This window comes from Mercurialis annua, linkage group LG3, assembly GCF_937616625.2.
Source record: "Mercurialis annua linkage group LG3, ddMerAnnu1.2, whole genome shotgun sequence".
Taxonomy (NCBI): domain Eukaryota; kingdom Viridiplantae; phylum Streptophyta; class Magnoliopsida; order Malpighiales; family Euphorbiaceae; genus Mercurialis; species Mercurialis annua.
In genome coordinates, this window is record NC_065572.1 from 73,937,304 (window position 1) to 73,954,704 (window position 17,401).

The following is a 17,401-nucleotide window of genomic DNA, read 5'->3' on the forward strand; positions in this document are numbered from 1 at the left end:
ATCCATATAATTGTTTTTGACTCAAGTTTTAATTAATGGGTGTCTAATATGATAATTCAAATATATTTACAAAAAATATATTTTATTTAAACAATTAAGACCATTTTTTTTGAAATGAAGAAACACAATGCCAGAAACAAAACAAAAGAAATGATAGGGTTAAATTTGTTTTTGTATATAGAACCAAGATTTTAGCTTAGGGTGGTCAGACATTTTTATATTCATATTCATGAATCATCATAGATTCTGCTTCTTGATTTTCTCTTCATTCTTTAACGTTTTGTCAAACATATTCAGGGGATCCTAAAAGGGTTTTCACCACTCGTGCAGACCATGTGCCTCCTCTTCTCAGTACTTATCCACAATTTTCATTATTTCATTAGGGTTGGAACAAAACTCATGGAATCGATTAACCGAACCGAAATTGAAAAAGCAATCCAAGAGTTTTGAAATTTATGTTTTAATTTTTAGACTTTATGGTTAATGGATTAAGTTAGAGATTTAAAGTTTTGAAAATTGCAGTTCAATTCAGTTTGAAAAAAATTTACATCCTCAAATTCGATTTGAGTTTTTTTCTTAAAAAAATTTGGTTCGATTTGATTCGATGCACCGTCATGCTCATAATACCAACAAAACTTGTAGTTAATCTTACATCACATGGCTCAATGCAATTACAATTATTTACATTAATTATCTCTTAAGAGAGTTGTTAATCATGCACTGAGATTAATTAGTAAAATATAAAACTTAGTGGCATAGTGAAAACAGAGATACTATAATGTAACTTCTGAAGGCCAAAAAGCAATGTCAGAACTCAGAAACAGATGTATTTAAAAGAATCCAATCTTGTAACGAATGTGGGCAGGACAATGAGCATCTTTCAACATTTTCTGCTCTTGTCAAGCTTAACACCAACCCACCAATAAATCTAAGTCTCTGCATCACCAAACGGTACTCTTTTATCTTTTTACCTCTCTAAAACACTGAAAATTATTGCACTGTGCATAAAATTTCAAACAAATGTCTCGAACTAGTTATTGAAGCTACTATTTTGTCAAGCTATGGCAGGTTCGCTGCTAATCGTACAACACGAAACATCAATGTAGTAATATAATTTGACTAAACTGGAAATTTTCTCGTTTGAAATTCTAAAAATGACGTACCAACTCAGAGCAATGCCAAACAAACCAACTAAAGCAAAATTTTAGGCAATAAGGCAGTTCAACATCACCAGTAATTCAAGTAGCATCACCGTCCTCTTGAAACGGCTTCTTCGAGCTCCTCGATGGATGAGGCGAACAATTCTATGTAACGACTTCCGAGAGTCATCCTGTCCTTTGACATTGCTGCTTTTGAATCTTCTGCATTTGCAAACTCCACAAAGGCTTCTCCAGTTGGCCTGCCCTCTGAGTTCAATGTGATATGAACTGAATCCTCTGATAATACAAAATCTTTGAAGAAGTCCATTATGTCGTCCTTTCCAGCCGAAAAGGGCAGTCCTCTCAAACGCAACACTCCTGTATGTTCCGCTAATTCTTTTCCCTCATCATAAGATTTAGCCCTTGAAGAATTTCGCCGTGGTGAACCACCACGAGCATCTGAAACTTCATTTGCTATTGCTTTGTAATAATCCTGCCTCTTACTTCTAAAAACCTCAACGTACCGCCTGCCTATGTTCTGCCTATTCTTTTGAAGGGCAAAATCAACTTGAAGAGGATACGCCAAGACACAAAAGGCTTCACCAGTGAACTTGCCACCCTTGTGGAGAAACAGAACGTCAACTATGTCTAGACCACGGAAGAACTCGCCCACATCAGTTTCTGTGCAATCAAATGGGAGACCACGAAGCCGGACAACAGGGAAAGGTGGAGGTTGCGCAACAAATCCATAAGGTGGCTGATTATACATAAAACTTGGACCAGGGGAGCTTCCATAGTATGAAGGACCCTGATCAACTAACCTCTGACGTTTGGCACCCATTTCACGCCCATCACCACCATCAAGATATCTACTTAAGTTTCCAAAAACCATTATAGCACAAAGAAGACAAGTAATGCATCAATACTCTGTACATCATTAAAAAAAGGGGACGGTACTTCATTAAACTAAATGCCTTTTCCTTTCGTTTTACTCTTTTATCAATCAGAAAAATTACTATAAAGTAGAAGCCTCAAACATACACAAACATTAGTAAAATTTGCAGGATTAAATAAAGGGAATATTTGGGATTGAGTTTGAGAAAAGAGCTTTTCCAAAAAAAAAAAAAACAATTATCAACTGTTTTGAGTTTTGAAAACTGTTGTTTGAGAAAACCAGGTAAATAAATGTTTCTCCGAAGAACATGCTTGAAAAACCAGTTCCGAAAATTTAAATAAATCAAACGATTAATTTCAAAGAAAAAAGTGAAAGAATGTGTGTTTCTAACCCCGAATAGCAAATACACACATCTCCAAAAAGTACAGCTGAAAAAAGACAATTTTTCTTCACTAAATACTAGTAAAGAAATGTTTTACAATTAACAATAATATTCATTAACTTTCAACAGTACATGATAGATTGTGCTTGCTTATGGAAGGAAGGGAAGGGACTAACGTAGTAATGTCAGCCAACCTTGTCCAGGAAAATCTAATAACACTATCTCTGAGAAACCCTAGGATGATAGAATGTGGACTTAGTCAGAGCCGTTGGCAACATTTTTTGTGTGTGCATGGGAACATGATATATTCTTGTGTCATTTCCGACAATAAACAACAAATAAATTGCTCTTCGAAATCTTTGAGTAAGCTCGGGCCACATCAAGAAGCCCTTGAATTCCTATGCCCGTATGAGCTAGTACTATAAAACTGAAATATTTACCATCGTTCTATTAGAAAACTCCATTTTCCATAAATTGGACCAACTGGAATTTTGATCATCACCTAAATAAAATTATTTTCGAATATTTTCACCAATACTCTAAAGGCCAATTTCTCTAACATCTGACTAGAAAAACAATCTATTGACTAGAACCCTAATAAGACCCTTTCATTGCTCCACCAAACTCTGTTTTTATTTGCCTTAAAGTCGAAGCCAACCCTAAAACCTAAAAATCAAACCTTTAGCTCTTTCTACATTTCTAAGCTAGATAGCACAGAAACTTCATTCAATCAACGTGGCCAGTTTCGGAAACTTTCAAACACTTGACATTTCGGACACGAAACTTCATTTTTGACACAAGGAAACCTTAGAATAACACCGTTCCGCCGTTCATGTCCGAGTGTTCCGTTTCCCGTGTCCGTGCTACCTAGTTTCTAAGTCCTCATACGAATGCAGCTTTTACATCTTAACCTAAAAACAGACAGATAGCTGCGGGAAATCGACATACAAACTTTAATACCCTAATAATTTAAAAATTTAAATGACAATCTTAATACCTACATTAGTATATCAACCGAAAAAACCCTAAAAATTAAGCCCTTCAATGGAATGTCCTAGGCAAAGCAGTTATCAATAGACCATGTTAACAATAATACTAACAATAACTAAAGAATTAAAAGGAAAGCTTAGCTAACTAAACAACCAAACGGGAGAATTTGATTAGAGACAGAATAAATTGGATTATAAAGAAGGTGTAACTGTAATTTACCCTCTGTAGAACATTCTATCCATTGATTTTTTTTATTCAGCCACCGTTGTGGTGGTAGTGGCGGTGCTGCTGCTGTTTCTTCTTCTTAATTTGATTTCTCCAATTTTTTTTTCTAACTCCGGGCGGGGGATTGTGCAGCAGCTGAAAACGGATTAAAATTGCTGCGTGTGCACGAGAGCGTGGATCAACCCGGTTTAACTCCGTATGAAAAAAAACCAAAGCACAATTTAAGCGGCGTCGTTTTATTCAGTCAGTTAAACCAACTCAATCATGCTTAAAAAAAGGCTTAATTTCACCCATTGTACCTAATTGTAGTGCCTTTATCACTGACTTTTCTAAATTTTAAAATTTGGCCCTTAAACCCTATGAGTTTTGATTTTAAATCTAATAAACTCTTTCAGTCCAATATTTAGTTGACATCGTTAATGTTCGTGGCACCTAAAAGGATAAAAAAAACAATTAATTACATCACATCTAAAACAACCAATAAATACTAAATACCTAAAATGTCCTTTAAATTTTTAAAAATAAGGCCAAATGTTGTAAAAAGGCCAAACCTTTCACAAAAGTCCCGACCTTTTAATTTTGTCGATTTTGGTCAAAAACTGATTATTTGGTTTCACAAAAGTCCCGACCTTTTAATTTTGTCGATTTTGGCCAAAAATGGATTATTTGATTTCACAAAAGTCCTGACCTTTCAATATTTGGCATGCCACATAGGCGTCACATAGGTTCCACATAGGCAAATTGAAATCAAATTGAGAGTTGGCCACAATTGAAACCAAATAATTTGTTTTTGGCCAAAATTGCCAAAATTGAAAGGTCGGAACTTTTGTGAAACTTTTATACAAGATTTGGCCTTTTTAAGACATTCGGCCTAAAAATAAATTCTAGAAATAACAACTGGTCACCTCTAACCCCAGCTGCCGCCGCCCTCCCTCATCGCCTGCCTTCAGTTCGACCGAAATTAAAGTTTAGAAACATCATCAATAAAAGCTTTAAAGTGAGGAACAACAGGTAAAATTAAGGTATAAAGGAAATTTAACGAAATTTATTTAACCTCTCCAACTTAACAGAAAAAAATAAAAATCTCCAAATTTATAATTTTGAACAAATAAAACCGTCGTTTAAAAAATTAGATCATTATACTATTTTAAAATACATTAGATCAATATACTCTTTTTGATATGATTCTGCTAAATTTTGGGTTTAAATAATCTGGTTCATTCGAAAATAATTTTTTTATACCAAGTAAAGGAGGTGATTTAATCTTTGGATTGGGATTCTCTCAAGTTCATTTAAACTTGAGCGGGTTATTAATCTTTTGTTCCTTAGAATTTTATTCATTTTCACCACTCTGGTATTGTTTATCCAAGCATGAAAGTATGAAGCACTAAAATAATATTTAGTACAACAATTACAATATTATCTCAACAACTTTAAAAGCCGAAACTCAAATTCTTGGTCTTACTACAGAACTTTGATTTTCGCTTGGAGAATTTTTGACCTCATAATTTTGTCAAAATTCAAAAGCAGACTGAACTCAGCTTAGGTTTGTTTAGTATGAAATGGTTTTCTCTAATATCCAACCATTTTCATTTCCCCAGTTTTGTTTAACCTCAAATTAACCTGTTATCTTAATTGATTATTAAATTTGTTAATTTTTATCAATTAGACTAAAGGTTAATTTTGGACCTTGATACTTGGTATAAAAAATCAAATGAAGACAAGTTCGTAGTTTTAGACTATATATATTCTCAAATTGTAACTCATTTTATATTCAGCTGCAGGGTTAATTGACTGAAAATTTGGATTAATGGATCAAAAATTGAACTAATCCATAAAATAGCAAGTTGATGATACTAATTGATTAAAGAGTGAGTTTTAGTTTAATTGCTCACTGTGTGCAAGTTCAGGACTTATATCGATATTAAATTGATTTAGTATGTAAAGAAGTAAAGTGTACTAAATGTAGAATGGAATAAAAGGATGTAATTGTAGCGGAAATGTTCAAATGTGAAATTAACAAGAGATGAAACAATTGAAGAAGCGCCAGAGGTGTCCGGGTATGTGCTTGCAATTTTAGGGGCGGTACTCTTACTCTACACTGTTTTCTACATTACTGTAATTGACCCACCGTGAGATATACTATTCCCCTGGAATTACCATTTCTGCAACTGTTGCTTTTGCCACCTCAGTTAATATTGTAAATGCTATAGATTGTAATTTTGTAAATGCTAGAGACTAGTGAGAAAGCAAGTTTATGATTTGATGATTTGAATAAATGAATAATATGTATTTAATTGGCTTGCTGCCAGATGCATATCATATTATCATGTGAATCAGTTTGATTTGAGATTGTCTGAAACCAACGATTAGAGATTTATCGATAAACATAAATTCATTCAGATTATATGAAACCGAACCAAAAGTTCAATTTGGCTTATAAGCGCTAAGCAGCAAACTGCTAGGTCGTGGGTTCGATTCCTCCCACAAGCGCTCCTCCCTCCCCAAATTATCAAACAAAAAATTGGTGTGATTGAAATACCAAAATTTTATTTTAACATTTTAAAATTAATTTAAACATGAAAAGAAATTGTCTAATAATATTTTATATAGACTAGTTTTTTTGGCCACGTGCTACGCACGTTAACGATATCTATATGACCCGTTATTTAATATTATAATTGTATATTTCTTTAATAATATATTATTATTTAAATTTTATTAGACTTGTATTTTTTTATTTGTTTTGTTTAATTATTTTATAAAATTTTAATTTCTTTTATTGGAAATGTTAAAAAGTTAGAATTAAGCAATAGATTTAATTTTTGATATTGTCGTTATTAAAAAATGATCATATGAGTGAAGCAAATTTATATTATTTTTCATTGTAAATAAATAATAAATATCAAAAATATCAAAATTTTAATTAAAAAATGATAATATGATTGAAACAAATTTATATTATTTTTCATTGTAAATAACTAATAAATATAAAAAATATCAAAGTTTTAACATAAATATTGTAATATGATTATTTAATATTAATGAAACTCGTCATATTCTTTTATATATAGTGATATATCTGCGCAATTTCTATTATAATTAGGAATTTAACACATAATGATAGTTATTACACAATTTCTTTTAAGATTAGGAATTTAATACATGATGATAGCTACTGCGATAAGTATTTTTAATATGTTTCTTTTATGGATTAGGAATGTCATTTTTTTGTTTGTTAAACACAAATATGTAAAGGGTATTTTTGTCCGTGAATGTAAGTATTCCCCCGCGAATACACTTTTATATTTGTTATAGATATAGATTATAGATTATTAGTGTAACTACATGTTCTAAGAAATTTATTAACTTATATATCAATTATAATAATAAAAAATAAGTATAAATGTATGTATGTATGTATATTAAAAAAAGGCTTAATCACCAAAAAAACCCTCACCTTTTAGCCCCTTTTCAATTACACCCTGACGTTGCAATTTTGTCAGTTGCACCCTAATTCGCATCTTTGGGTTTTAATTCCACCCTTATAATCAAATTGGACTTTTTTCACTCGAAAAAATTTCATAAAAATCCTTATAAAGTACTAGTTTGAACTCTTTTCCACATAAAAAGTTAAAAATGGATGACTTATTTTAACTTTTTTCAAATGAAAAAGAGATCAATTTAGTACTTGAGGGTAGAATTGAAAACCAAAGATGCGAACTAAGGTGCAACTGACAAAATTGCAACGTCAGGGTGCATTTGAAAAGGGGCTAAAAGGTGGGTTTTTTTTTGGTGATTAAGCCATTAAAAAAAATTCAAAAAGTTATTTTTTTGTATTTGGTTTTTTGGTTTTATATTCAAACCAAACTTTAAACTGAACCAAAATGTATTCATTAAATAACCGAATTATAGATAAATTTTGATTCGGTTCGATTTGATTTTACACGCCCCTTTCCGCAATACTATTACTTACGGATCCGACCAACCTATTATCATGCGGTAGATTTTAAAATCTATTTGATTCTTTCGATTCTCAGCTTCTTTTCTTTTTTTTTCATCCGAATTGGGGCTAGAACGATAGAATAATTTTATGATCAGAATAAAAATTGTTAGCGAGTTTCAATTTAGTTATCATCGAATACAGATCAAGAACTTCAATCGTGATGATAATTGAAAACTGAAAATTGAAAGTTGTTTTGAAATTTGAGCATGAAATTCTTGTTGAAGATTTGTTTTGTTTTCTAATTTGATCAATAGCGAGTTGTGGTTTTATATCGTAACAAAATGCTAACGTGTTTTTTCATTATTTTGAGAGTTAAAATAGATGCGTAAATAGTTTGTTAATTGAATGCATCGACTTGGATTAACTTTTTAGTATTTGTAAAAATTTCTTTTTGTTTTATTTGAAATGGGAAAGAAAGAATCTCTGGGGTCGGCAAGGTTTGGTCAGCTGCAGTGTACAAAGGGTGACTTGTACTACTATTACTCCACAACTACAATCTGAATCTACTTACCAACTCTATTCTCACGTGGTTGGCCAAGAAGTTGATACACGTCAACGAAAAGTAGGCATTACCAACGGAATTGGTCAAGTCATAAACGGCTTGGTATCGCTTAAATAAGATCTCGGGTTTCAGTCTTTTTATAAATACAGAAAATTTCCGTCGGCAGACTTATCCACCATACCAAATGTGCAACGTGGTCGGATCTGGATTAGTTAGGGCGAAACCCTGAAAACCGAATAGACAACCAAAAAGTAAGCATTAGCACGAAATTACCGTTGGAATTTGAGATTCCGTTCCAACTGCAAACAGTAACACATCCCCAAGATTCAACCACGTGGACTCAGAAAGCCACCAAACTAGAGGAACCGTCCACCGTAGAAGCAAAATCAGCTATGATTTTCACTTGGACAATTTTGGACCTCATAATTTTGTCTGGTCAATACTTAATAAACCTTAATAAACTTTCCCTCACATACATCCTCCTGCTTCTCCCAAAACCCCTCCATTTCTTGAATCTCATCAATTTAATCCTCCCACTGCTCAATAACAATATAAAACCCAATTTTCTTGGACACCCACTTGAACTTTTCCAGTGTTCTTTCTTGGGTATCTTTCATTTTCTTTGATTCTGCATAATTCTGATCTGGGTATAAACTATTTTTTCAAAGACTGAATCTTAGAAGAATATGGTGGTAGCTTTGTCAGTGGTGGGTTCATCAGTGGTGGACTCACACACCAGCCCATGCTTCTGTTTAGACAGTATGAATCTAAAAAACACAGCAGAATTGGCTTTGCAAAGGAATTCAGTGAAGAGGAAGCAAAAAACCAGACCGGGTTCATTAGAGTTGTCAAGTACTTTTGTGGATTCGTGGTATCACTGGAGGCTCTCGTGCAAAGCAATTTCAGGTGTTAATAATGTTAACAGAAGCTCGAGGCGGCGGAGAAGGGATCGGAGAGTTGTTATTGTGAATGAACTGGCGGGACAATATGAGGATGCTTTTGATGATGTCAAAGGGGTAATAATTTTATGACATCTCAAATATTTGTTGTTTAATTTGCTTCATTTGAGTTGTTGTTTATAGAACTGTTAATGACTGCAGCAAATACTCAACTATTTCACATATAAGGCTGTGAGAACTGTTCTTACTCAGCTCTATGAGATGAATCCAACCAATTATACTTGGTTGTATAAGTAAGTTTTATACCTAAATCTCACCCTTGTCATTTTATTACACCATATCCAGAGGTATTAAAAAGAAGTGTCAACTGAAAAAAAATCATGAACTGTAATGTATTTTGCGATTACAATACGAGCTTTGAAACATGACAAAATCAGTCACCAACTTTTATTAATTTTGACAATTTGCAACACCGATTTATTTTGTGTTGGAAAATATTGATGCGGCTGTCTTGACAATGTAAATTCCGGTGTCAATATCAATGTTTCTTCAACGAAAGATAGTTCGGTGTTCTGATCTATTAAAATAAGAAAGTTGGTGACTAATTTTGTACTTTGAAATTGATGTTTAATTTACAAATCACTCTAAAGTTTGTTATTTAATTTACATTTTACCCTAAAAATGAACCAAATTAAATGATTCAGCTTTATAATATAGAAAATTTGGCTCCAGAGCACTGCAACTCTAGCTAATTATCCATCCATTTTCAATTTGGTTGGATTTTGGACAAAAAATTCAGTCACTTCTAGTACAAACCAAACCGAAGTAGAAAATCAACCGGACTGACCGATTTAGTTCGGTTTTAAAAATTGTACATCCTTATTTATTAGTTCGGTTTGATTTTGAAAAATAAAATTTTGATTTGGTTTGATTTGAACCAAATGTACATCCCTAACCATATCTATTCCATAGCTCTACCAACGTGTTTGAATATTGATTTTGTACCAACCTACTTGACAGTTTCGTGGTATCAAACAAGCCCGGAGATGGCAAGCAGTTCCTCCGACTTCTTGTAAAGGTAGTATTCAAAAACCATTACTTGTAAAATTGGAATTAATCACAAAAATATATAGTTCAGAAATAAACTATTTATTGCTGCAGGAGAGGCAGGACCTTGCAGAAAGAGTGATGGTAACACGCCTCCACTTGTATGGAAAATGGATTAAGGTAATGAATTGCTGCTTATTTTACCCCATTGTGCATAACAATTAAAAAGAGAGAACAAAAACACTAACCTAAAACGCATCTGTTTGCTGCTGTTATTCAGAAATGTGATCATACTGAAATGTATAAAGAAATATCCGATGAGAACTTGGGGTTGCTGCGCGAACGGCTAATGGAGACTGTGATATGGCCATCGGATGACTCGAACACGGAGAAGATAGGCTGAAGTGGAATGGATTTCTCCTTTTCATACTGTTGTTTTCTAGTGTAGATTGTATAAATACATCTCTTATAGTATATCAATGTGACAATGCTGCATTTCACAAAAATTCCCATGAAATTAGGAATTTTGCCTGCACCCTGACGAGAACCATATTCTATCACAAATTCACAGGAGATTCTCGTTATTCATCTAAGAGTGATAAACAAATAAAATAAACATTTAATTTGTACAAAATAAAATAACTATAGAAGACACTTGATTTACAGATTTCATAATCCGTGAATAACTAATAAATAAAGTATCCTGAACAAAAATTTACAGTAATAAGTGAAGTTTGGCACCAGGTTTACTGTCAGGTGTGCCCTCCTCAGTATCAACATGATGTGATTTATAAATGGCAATGGCGATGAATTATCGACCAATTCTTAAAATCAGATAGACGGTGCTTTTTCGAAATATGTGCATTGTACAATATACAAGTTATACCATGAATTACAGAAATTATCACTGCTTAAAATAACCAACGTGTGTACATATTTCGTGCGATGAAATTTTAAAGATGACCTGATGAGAGGTGCCCACAAAATAAGAAATTTACACATTGCTCTAACTTGAAAAACGGAAGCAATGTGTTGGACCTGCAGAAGAAAAAGTTTTTAAGATGATGCTTCATTTGCAATATAAACCAGGACACATAACATCAAGAGAAGCAAACAGGAACCATAAATAATTTGGATTTGGTGCTAGTACAATCTCTTTAGGATAAAGTTGAAAGGGGTGTGAAAAATTTTAAACTAAAAAAGATAATGAAACTAATAGGTACTTGGTCTGATTGATGCAATCCCAAAGAGTACGTAGAATTGGGAGGGAAACAAATAAGGAAAAAATAAATCAGTGGTGTCTAAACTTTCCTAAATCTGCTCTTTGAATGCCTGAACTTCTATTTTTTTTTTTGAATTCGTTTTTTAACTTTTTCAAAATATATCAAATGAGTGCTTTTGGCCGTTTCCAATCATCAGTGTGCTATATAAGACAATAATAAGCTCCATTCTACTTAAATTCCACCGTCATATAAGTAAATTTAAAATCTATTTTTAACTTTATTAGGAGTCCAACAATCTAAAATGACTAAAAACACTTATTTGATATACTTTTAAAAAGTCGAAACACTAATTTAAAAGAAATAAAAGTTTATAGCCTGAAATAGAATATTTAAAATAGTTTGTACACCACCAGTATTATTATATGGTACAAATCAACTAAGAATGTGCAATCAATATTTAAACCATTTCAAAGTTCAAACTATTTAAACGAGAGACTTTTGTTTAAATGACAAAATTTGACAGCGCAGCAATGATAAATAAAGAAAACGAATCTCATCGACTGCTGGAAATTTATAGACAAAAATCAGTAATGCACGAACCTTGGATGAAACATCGAGGTTCAAGCTTCAAAGATGCTGGACACATTACGCAAAAAGGTCAAGACCAAAAAGTAAACTCTATTCTCGTATTTGTGCTAGGTTCATATCAATGACTCAAAAATGTTCAAGTGAGGCCATCGCCAAATATCATAGATTGACTGAGCACTGTTCGAACACGAAGCTGCATGAAGCAAGGATAATAATATTAATCAGTAAACATTTTGGACAGGTACAAGAAAAAAAGAACATTTAAGTTTTACATATACGACCTTCACATCTAGGCAAGGATCATTGACCATGGTCTTTATTTGTGGTACTACTCCGGCACTCCGAAGTTTAACAAGCCGACTAAATGCACCAGGACTTGAAGGAAATGTGAGGTTTACTATGGCCCAGACAGCAGCTGCACGCAAGCGGCTGTCATTACTCTGCAAGAACTTGATTATAAAAGGTTGGGTTTCATCATCCACTAGTGGAAGGAGTTTGTGCAGAGCTGCTTCCTTATGGAATTCATTACCACTGGCTACATTTGCAAGCACATACATTCCCTGAGAAAACATAATCAATTCGTCAATATATATATAGTACTTGCAATATTTAGAATGCTGCAAGTACACAGAGCCAAAAGTTGTAACCAAGTACTTATTGCCAATATGTAGGAAAAATGTTTTGCTGGTAAGAGAAAGAACATCAATCTTCAGATGACCATAATTCAGGCTCAGAGACCACATACAAATTAAGGGCAATAAACTTAAATTCGGAACAGGCTCAGCTGCTACTAGTTGTTTCAACAACTTTATAAAACAAATAAATAAACATTTTCACCAGCAACAATAGAATGCCACCAAGCAACTAAGACATCCATGACACTAAAATGATCCCCTTTTCAAACTTCAAGAATAGAATGGAATGTAAAAACAATCAACTTTATTTCATCTAGAGCGGGCACTTTTATACTGAAGTAATTTCCAGGAAACATATGTGATAAACATGGTACTACAGTAAGTTTCACAATCTCACGACAAACCAATTAAATAAAATTACTTCAACATGGCACTGACCATCTAAATACAGCTACCATTTTCAATTAGCACTTTCTAAATTATCTCAGCAAAAGAAGGCCTCGAACCTGTATGCCAATTCCAGCCTCCATTCAAGAATAGAATGGAATGTAAAAACAATCAATTTTATTTCATCTAGAGCGGGCACTTCTATACTGAGTAATTTCCAGGAAACATATGTGATAAACATGGTACTACAGTAAGTTTCACAATCTCACGAGAAATCAATTAAATAAAATTACTTCAACATGGCACTGACCATCTAAATACAGCTACCATTTTCAATTAGCACTTTCTAAATTATCTCAGCAAAAGAAGGCCTCCAACCTGTATGCCAATTCCAGCCTCCGAAGCACTGGCTAGTTGCCTTCCAACAGCATCTAATACAATAGCATTTTCAGCAAAGACATAATCAAGGCAACTTGCACATCCATCAACAAGATTCCGAACAAGTGCTAGAGCTTGCTCTTGAACACAAGGGTCATAATCTGCAGTGCAAATAAAAATTAACACATGGTTTTATCTTCAAAAGCTCATCATCAACACACTAACATAACAGTTAGAAACACTACAGGCATTACCACATATAAGGTTTGCTAATAAAGAAGCAGTGATCTCCATAAAGGCCATTTCTTTAAATCTATTATCTGCCTGAAACACCATGTTCTTCAAGGCCCATAATGCATTTATCCTGACAGTTGAATCCATCGATTTGGATAAATAGATGAGCTGTTTTACACCTCCACATTGTACAAAAGTTGATTTTCGTGTGGTAAAATCAACTAGTATATTGCTAATAGCACCCAGAGCTGCAACCTGAAAAACAGTAAATTGAGGGGATTTGCAATGTACATCATACACTTTCCAGCACATAAGTAAGGCATGAGTGGTACTAACTGAAACAAAATAGTTCATCCTATGATACCTATCAAATGGAATCCATCATAAATTTTAATTCATTTTAATAAGTAAAATTATGGTGTATAATGGTGACGATAACTTCAGATCATTCATGATCATCAACATGATAACCGGATGTGTACCTTGATAGTCACTGAAGGGTCATCCAGAAGCCGGACCAAGGGAGTCACAAGCGTTTCCTTCATAAAATTTCCTGCACATAAGTTCTGATTGGAATTTCCTTAGTGAAGATATAGACATATTCAACTCAAATCTATACATCATAAACATAGGATTTATAAATGCAAACCTTGATAGACCGAGTGACACTTCTTATACAAATACAAGCTGCAGTCCTTACATCAATGCTGTCATGATTTAGTGCATCAGTCACTGATTTCAAAACCTACATGTTCATGAGACTACATTAGTAAATTAAAGTTGGCAAGCTATTTAAAGATGAGATATTTTATGGCAATGCTTATGTAACCTTTCGTTTTTATAGGTGTTTGGACAATAAACACTTGTGATTCAAAATGAAAAAAACAGAAATAGACAAACTTGATGGCATCAAGCAGAAGTGACTCTGTTGGTAAAATGCAAGACATTATCAATGACAATCTTATTGAGATGAGGACTTTCACATTTCATAGCAGAACATAATCACTGTATCTCACAATTTTCTACCTAAACCAACAAAAAAAAAAGTAAATAAAATTAATAAACTAGAAAGGGAAAATGCTCCAATACTAGCCAGAATTGCTTACAGTTTAAGGTGCAATTGATTAGAGTACATTGCAGTCTGTATACAATGGAACATACTAAGCCCAACTTCATTAGTATGTCCATTCCTATCCATTACATTTCCACTCGATATTAATTTCATCATTTAAGTAAAACAAGTTGTCGTTTTTAAAGCCATTTGGATATGCTAAAATCTAAAGAAACAGCTTATTTCATCACAAGTGCTAAGATATGCTGAAAACAAAGAAGTTCAGAAATCAATAAACTCAATTCCAATGTCAAACCTTCAATGACAGGAATCTAGATCGACAAGTCTCCAGCTTTGAGCATAGATCAGCCAATGCCAGCAGGACACCTTGGAGTCGTTTAGGATGTAATTGACTTTTTTTCAAGTGGTCAAAAAACTTATCGAGGGCATTTGCCTCAAAAGCCAATTGTTGTAAATCCTCCTTGTCCACAATTAAACTAGAAAAAACAAAGGGAGCTTCATCTCCAACTTGACCATGCTCATTAAGAAGCTCAAGTAGAAGCTGTATCAATTTCGTCTTAATACTAAAATCCTGTAAATAGCAAGGAGAGGAATTTCTTATAACAATCAGGCACATACAAGCAAGTAATCTAGTCCGGGGATACCTATCCTTGGTCAATCCAATAATATAATCCAACGGACTTCCATTTTCCGGCCCCAAAAACTTTGATATAACATCAGGATTGTTCCTCAATATAGCAGCTAAAGACTCCAAGCTACCATCTCTCTGATTTAACGAGCCTCCAAGAAGGGCAAAAAGCCTCTTTAAAACCCCAGCATCACGCAATGCTTTCTGTTCGGCGTTTGTCTCACAGGAATGTATAATGATACTTGCTCCAAGACCAGTAACATTTTCACTTTCACTATTCAATAACGTAAGAAGGAATTCAATTTTTTTCTCGCCGAAGAAATCGTACTTCGGAGTTACTTTCGACTGATAAATCATCCTAAGTGAACGTGCACCGGCATCCACCACCTTAACATCAATCAATCAAAACAAACACAGCAATTCATTTCAATTCCACAAAATACACAGCCAGATATATCTAGGTATGTGAAATGTATTTGTTTGATAACAGTCTGTTCAATTGAATCGAGTTCTAGCAAGACTACGTCGTATTAAACCTAGCAATCCTAATTGTAATTAAGCATTTAAAAATTAAATAAACATTTAATTACTCAATTTTTTTACCTTTTCATCGGAGATAGAGAGAAGCCGAATTAGGAGAGGAAGCACGCCGGCGTCAAGAACGGCTCTCACACCGGCGTCGAAGCCGCAAGCGAAGCTACCGAGAGTCGCCGCAGACTGGACAATAATGTTGTTAATATAATGGTTACTATTTTTGTTCTCCAGGATAATGACGTCACCGTTGTCGTCGGATAATCGAGAAGAAAACTCGGCAACGGCGGCGGAGAGAATGGAGGAGACGGCGGGGATAGCGCCTAGCTTGAGATAGGCGAGTTTTTTGGTGCGACTGCCGATGATATGGTTTTTAACTTCGCGGATAGCTTTGAGCTTGATGTTGTGGTCGGGTGAGGAGAGGCGTGTGAGGAGGTCCGTAGGACGGTGAGTAACGGCGGTGGAGGAGGTTGGCATGGTGGCGGATTGGCATCAAGGCGAGCTCCACGACGGAGCCGATCTTAAGAGAAATGACAATTGAATTTGAAGAGAGAGAATAAGATATGTGTGTCTGCGATTATTGAGATGTACTCTCTTCCTTTTTCTTCTCATGTTTTTATTCAAAATAATTTACAATACCCTAATATTTTTAATTATTTATATTTTTTTTAATCAGAGATAACAATATATAAACATTTAAAAAAGAATATCATCTTATGAAGATGATGAACCAATCTTAAAAAAAAAACTAAAAGTGGACTTCGCAGCTATTAATTAAGTCATCCAAATACACGTTCGTTTAACAAATTAAAATACTAATGCGTAAAAAATTATTAAACGAACAGTAACAAGATAGAACGATAATATTTAAAAGAGAAAAAAAATGCTTACTCATGGTAATGAATAAATTAATACAAGTATTACCTGTAGTTTGTAGAACACGACATTAAAAAGTCGGGATCATTTAGGACATGACACATCAGTTCGTATCTGATCATTTAAATTAAAAATAATATAAAAAAATCTAGTTCAATCTTACCTGATAGTAGCGACGTTCCATCAATTAACAACGAAGAGTAAGGAGTTCTTGGTATTCCCTTTTTAAAAATATATGTCCCGATTATTTAAAAATATATTAAATTTTGGCATTTTCGGTCATTTAATTTTATTCTTTTAAATATCACACTGCACATTCTAAATTTTCAATTTTTAGTATTGTGTAGCATATTTTTATTTTGTAATATTATTTTATATATAACGGCGTCGTTTTATAATACGCTTATTAATTTTATTTTTTATAAAAACGATTATAGGCTAGACAATATAACAGCATGGAAGATTGAAATGTATAATGCGCCTTTTTAAATACTTAAATTTAATTACTATAAATTTGAAATATTGTAATTTAATATGTAAATAATTATAATTTTTTTTGTTTACGTTAGAATAAAACTTAAACTTATTAACTACATAATATTATTTTAAACTAATTAATTTCTTGATTATTTATATTTTAAGGAGGAGACAGGAGCTCTACAATTAGGGATGACACTTAAATCAGACAGAGGTTTTGGCAAAGCCTAGAAACGTTGCGCGATGAAATATTGAAGTTGTGCAATCTCATCTTTGGTTAAGAACCA

General features: G+C 33.4%; 3 protein-coding genes across 5 annotated transcripts; 1 reads left to right on the top strand and 2 right to left on the bottom strand.

Moving 5' to 3' along the window:
- Positions 1–1,010: 1,010 nt before the first annotated feature.
- LOC126674133 (uncharacterized) lies at positions 1,011–3,840 on the bottom strand. 3 transcript variants are annotated; one of them, XM_050368518.2, is made up of 2 exons: positions 3,626–3,840; positions 1,011–2,011 (listed from the first exon to the last, which is right to left on the bottom strand). In XM_050368518.2, exons 1-2 carry the CDS (start codon positions 3,646–3,648, stop codon positions 1,249–1,251), a joined length of 786 nt encoding a protein of 261 aa, XP_050224475.1. In that variant the 5' UTR covers positions 3,649–3,840; the 3' UTR covers positions 1,011–1,248. The 3 variants fall into 3 exon arrangements, with proteins under 3 accessions (XP_050224475.1, XP_050224477.1, XP_050224476.1); XM_050368520.2 differs by having other exon boundaries at positions 1,011–2,066; XM_050368519.2 differs by having other exon boundaries at positions 1,011–2,008; positions 3,626–3,838.
- A 4,750-nt stretch (positions 3,841–8,590) lies between these two features.
- Positions 8,591–10,620, top strand: LOC126672519 (chaperonin-like RbcX protein 2, chloroplastic). Its single transcript, XM_050366472.2, has 5 exons — positions 8,591–9,155; positions 9,240–9,331; positions 10,059–10,116; positions 10,200–10,265; positions 10,366–10,620. Exons 1-5 carry the CDS (start codon positions 8,826–8,828, stop codon positions 10,486–10,488), a joined length of 669 nt encoding a protein of 222 aa, XP_050222429.1. The 5' UTR covers positions 8,591–8,825; the 3' UTR covers positions 10,489–10,620.
- Positions 10,621–10,724: 104 nt separating this feature from the next.
- On the bottom strand, positions 10,725–16,366 carry LOC126672518 (uncharacterized). The gene is made up of 9 exons (XM_050366471.2): positions 15,834–16,366; positions 14,898–15,617; positions 14,180–14,275; positions 14,013–14,096; positions 13,551–13,785; positions 13,297–13,457; positions 12,178–12,456; positions 11,909–12,089; positions 10,725–11,123 (listed from the first exon to the last, which is right to left on the bottom strand). The coding sequence occupies exons 1-8, from the start codon at positions 16,236–16,238 to the stop codon at positions 12,033–12,035; spliced, it is 2,037 nt and encodes a 678-aa protein (XP_050222428.1). The 5' UTR covers positions 16,239–16,366; the 3' UTR covers positions 10,725–11,123; positions 11,909–12,032.
- Between the last annotated feature and the right edge of the window lie 1,035 nt (positions 16,367–17,401).